The sequence below is a fragment of the Octopus bimaculoides genome, chromosome 1, assembly GCF_001194135.2.
Source record: "Octopus bimaculoides isolate UCB-OBI-ISO-001 chromosome 1, ASM119413v2, whole genome shotgun sequence".
Classification (NCBI taxonomy): Eukaryota; Metazoa; Mollusca; class Cephalopoda; order Octopoda; family Octopodidae; genus Octopus; species Octopus bimaculoides.
Genome location: NC_068981.1, coordinates 182,445,163 through 182,448,797, shown reverse-complemented (window position 1 = coordinate 182,448,797; position 3,635 = coordinate 182,445,163). Strand labels below are relative to the sequence as shown.

Below are 3,635 nucleotides of genomic sequence, written 5' to 3'. Positions count from 1 at the left end.
ACCTGCAAGGTCATGCGCTGTCTATCTTGATATGAGATCACCATGTCGCACACATATGGTTGTTATGCATGTACTTGGCGTACCCTTATCAGACGAATAGTCATGATGGATATACTGGGCTTCGTATATTTTACCCCAGTGTCACTTTGATGGCATGCACTGCTTTCTCACTCAATAATAATAATAATAATAATAATCCTTTCTACTATAGGCACAAGGCCTGAAATTTGGGGGGAGGGGGCAAGTTGATTGGATTGACCTCCAGTACACTACAACTGGTACTTAATTTATCAACCCTGAAAGGATGTAAGGCAAAGTCAACCTTGCCAGAATTTGAACTCAGAACGTAGTGCCAGATGAAATACTGCTAAGCATTTCACCCTACCATCTTTCCGCCTTAATAACGACGACGACAATAATAATAATAATAATAATAATAATAATAATAATAATAATAATAATGGGACTTTGATTTCCAGACAGACAAAGTGTTAGAGCACCGAAGACTGGATATAGTAACCTTTAGGAGGGACAAACAAGAGTGCCTAATAATCGACGTAGCAGTGCCTGGGGGTCAACATATCATCATGAAAGAAAGAGAAAAAGTTGATAAATATGGTGACCTGAGAATTGAGATCGCTAAGATGTGGCAGCTACGAGAGTCAGACATAAAGGTTATCATTATTGTCATCGGAGCATTGTGTTCAATACCCCCCAATCTGCAAAAACATCCGAAAACCTTAGAAATAACCTACAATCAAGATGTATTGCAAACGTCGGCACTACTTGGAACTGCACGCATATTGCGTAAAGTACTGTCTGTCTGAAGTCCTTGTTGTGACTTGACAAACAGTATAAAACCCCGGTAGACACAATATCTTCAATCAACAACTTCACGATATTGTATACTGTGCGACATCTATAGTAATAATAATGATAATGATTTTAATTTTTTGCCACAAGGTAAGCTTGGGGGAGGGGATTAAGTCAATTAAATCAGTCCCCCAGTGCATAACTGGTACTTATTTAATCGACTCCAAAAGGACAAAAGTCAAAGTTGACCTTGGTGGAATTTGAACTCAGAATGTAATAATGGGCAAAATACCAGCAACCATTTCGCCCAGCGCACTAACAATTCAGCCAGCTCACTGCCTGTGTGTAATAATAATAATAACAATAATATTAATCATAATAATCCTTTCTACTACAGGCACAAGGCCTGGAAATTTGTGGGGAGAGTGCAAGGTAGTTTCATTGACTCCAGTACTTGACAGATGCTTATTTTATCAACCCTGAAAAGAGATGAAAGGCAAAGCTTGACCTTAGCAGAATTTGAACTCAGCACATAAAGATGGATGAAATGCCGCTAAGCATTTTGCCCAATGTGCTAACAATTCTGCCAGTTTGCTGCCTTTCAGCTGGCAGAGATATTGAATTCAAAAAGGTGATGATAAATTATCTTGTGAGATGCTACCAAGTCAGCTGCTAGACATCAAAGCTTTTATGTATTCAATGGCCAGAGAAGTCAAAGAACTTAGTGCATTACATTTAGACAAGCAAAAAAGTTATAACAATGGTACCTACCAATGCTGTTCAGTGAGTTTCCCAGGAACAATCTCAGGCAGCACAACAACTTGATGTGCAGCTTGTGCTTGTTTCCCACGTTCACCTCTTTGCTTTTGCATGCCTTACTGCAATCAAAAGGAAAACAAAATTCCAAAACCTGGAATAAAATCATGTTACTAATTATGGGGAAAGCACATTTGTGTGGATAAGAAGTTTCAGGTTCAGTCCCACAGAGGGGACACCTTGCAGAAGAGTCTCCTACTACTGCTCCATCAGATTGACTAAAAGCCTTTGGAGTGGAACTTGGTCAAAAGAAACTGTGCAGAAAGTCATTGTGTGAGCATGCGGGGTGGGGTGCAAAGGTGCATGGCTTAGTGGTTAGGGTGTTGCACTTGTGATCGTAAGATTGTGGTTTAAATTCCTGGACTGGGTGATGCATTGTGTTCTTAAGCAAAGCACTTATTTCTCATTGATCCACTCCACTCAGCTGATACAAATGTATAATCCTGGGACAGACTATAGTCCCATCCAGTGGGGGATTATACAAGCTGCAGAATCTGGGAATCTGGCCTGATGAGCCTATGGCTTGGGAAAGACTTTTGATCCTTTTGATAGATATATGTGTGTGTGTATATATATATATATATATATATATATATATATATATATCATCATCATCATTGTTTAACATCCGCTTTCCATGCTGGTATGGGTTGGACGATTTGACTGAGGACTGGTGAGCCAGAGGCTGCACCAAGCTCAATCTGATCTGGCAAAGTTTCTACAGCTGGATACCATTCCTAATGCCAAACACTCCGAGAGTGTAGTGGGTGCTTTTACGTGCCACCGGCAGGGCTAGTCAGACGGTTCTAGCAACGACCATGCTCAAAGGTGTTTTTATGTGCTACCTGCACAGGAGCCAGTCCAGTGGCACTGGCAATGACCATGCTCGAATGCTGTTTTTCATGTGCCACCAGCACATGTGCCAGTAAGGCAATGCTGGTAAGAATCACGCTTGGATGGTGCTTTTCACATGTCACCAGCATGGAAGCCAATCCATGGCCCTGGCAATGATCACGCTCAGATGTGCTTTTAACGTTCCACTGGCACTTGTGCCAATGAGGCAGTACTGTCATCAGCCATGTCAGCAATTTTGATTTACTTACACTTACAAGTAAAGTTCATTGTCCAATGAACGAGGGGTACTCATAAGTGGACCAGTTACACCCCACATTCGAATGTGCTTTTAACATTCTACTGGCAGGAGTGCCAATCAGGTGGTACTGTCATTGGCCATGTCAGCGATTTTGATTTTGATTTCACTTGCCTCAATAGGTCTTTGCAAGCAAAGTTTATTGTCCAATGAATGAGGGGTACTCATAAGTGGGGCAGTTACACCCACTGGCTTAGGCCATGGGCTATGGTCTCACTTGGCTTGTCGGGTCTTCTCAAGCAAGGCATATCTCCAAAGGTCCTGGTCACAAGTAATTGCCTCGGTAAGGCCCAATGTTCGAAGGTCGTGCTTCACCACCTCATCCAAAGTTTTCCTGGGTCTACCTCTTCCACAGGTTCCCTCAACTATTAGGGTGTGACACTTTTTCACACAGCTGTCCTCATGCATTCGCAACACATGACCATACCAGTGCAGTCGTCTCTCTCACACACCACATCTGATGCTTCCTATACATATATATATGTCACATGGCTCAGTGGTTAGAGTGTCATGCTCACAATCATGAGATAGTGAGTTTGGTTCATGGACCAAACTGTGTGTTGAGTTCTTGAGCGAGACACTTCATTTCACGTTGCTCCAGTTCACTCAGCTGTAGAAATGAGTTGCGACGTCACTGATGCCAAGCTGTATCAGGCTTTGCCTTTCCCTTGGATAATATCAGTGGCGTGGAAAGGGGAGACTGGTATGCATGTGTGACTGCTGGTCTTCCATCGACAACTTTGCCCGAACTTGTTCCTCAAAGGGTAATTTTCTAGGTGCAATCCCATAGTCATTCATGACCAAAGGGAGTTTTTAACCATTACCCTATATATATATATACATAACCCTATATATA

General features: G+C 42.1%; 1 protein-coding gene across 2 annotated transcripts in view; it reads right to left on the bottom strand.

Moving 5' to 3' along the window:
• LOC106872710 (uncharacterized protein C2orf81 homolog) overlaps positions 1-3,635 on the bottom strand; it is a 21,324-nt gene that overhangs the window by 10,289 nt on the left and 7,400 nt on the right. Inside the window, exon 2 of one of the 2 annotated variants that reach the window (XM_052973125.1) lies at positions 1,585-1,723. In XM_052973125.1, the coding sequence (XP_052829085.1) occupies positions 1,585-1,685 (101 nt within the window). In that variant the 5' untranslated portion in view covers positions 1,686-1,723. The remainder of the gene's footprint in view (positions 1-1,584; positions 1,724-3,635) is intronic. The other variant, XM_014919787.2, reaches the window with a different exon arrangement.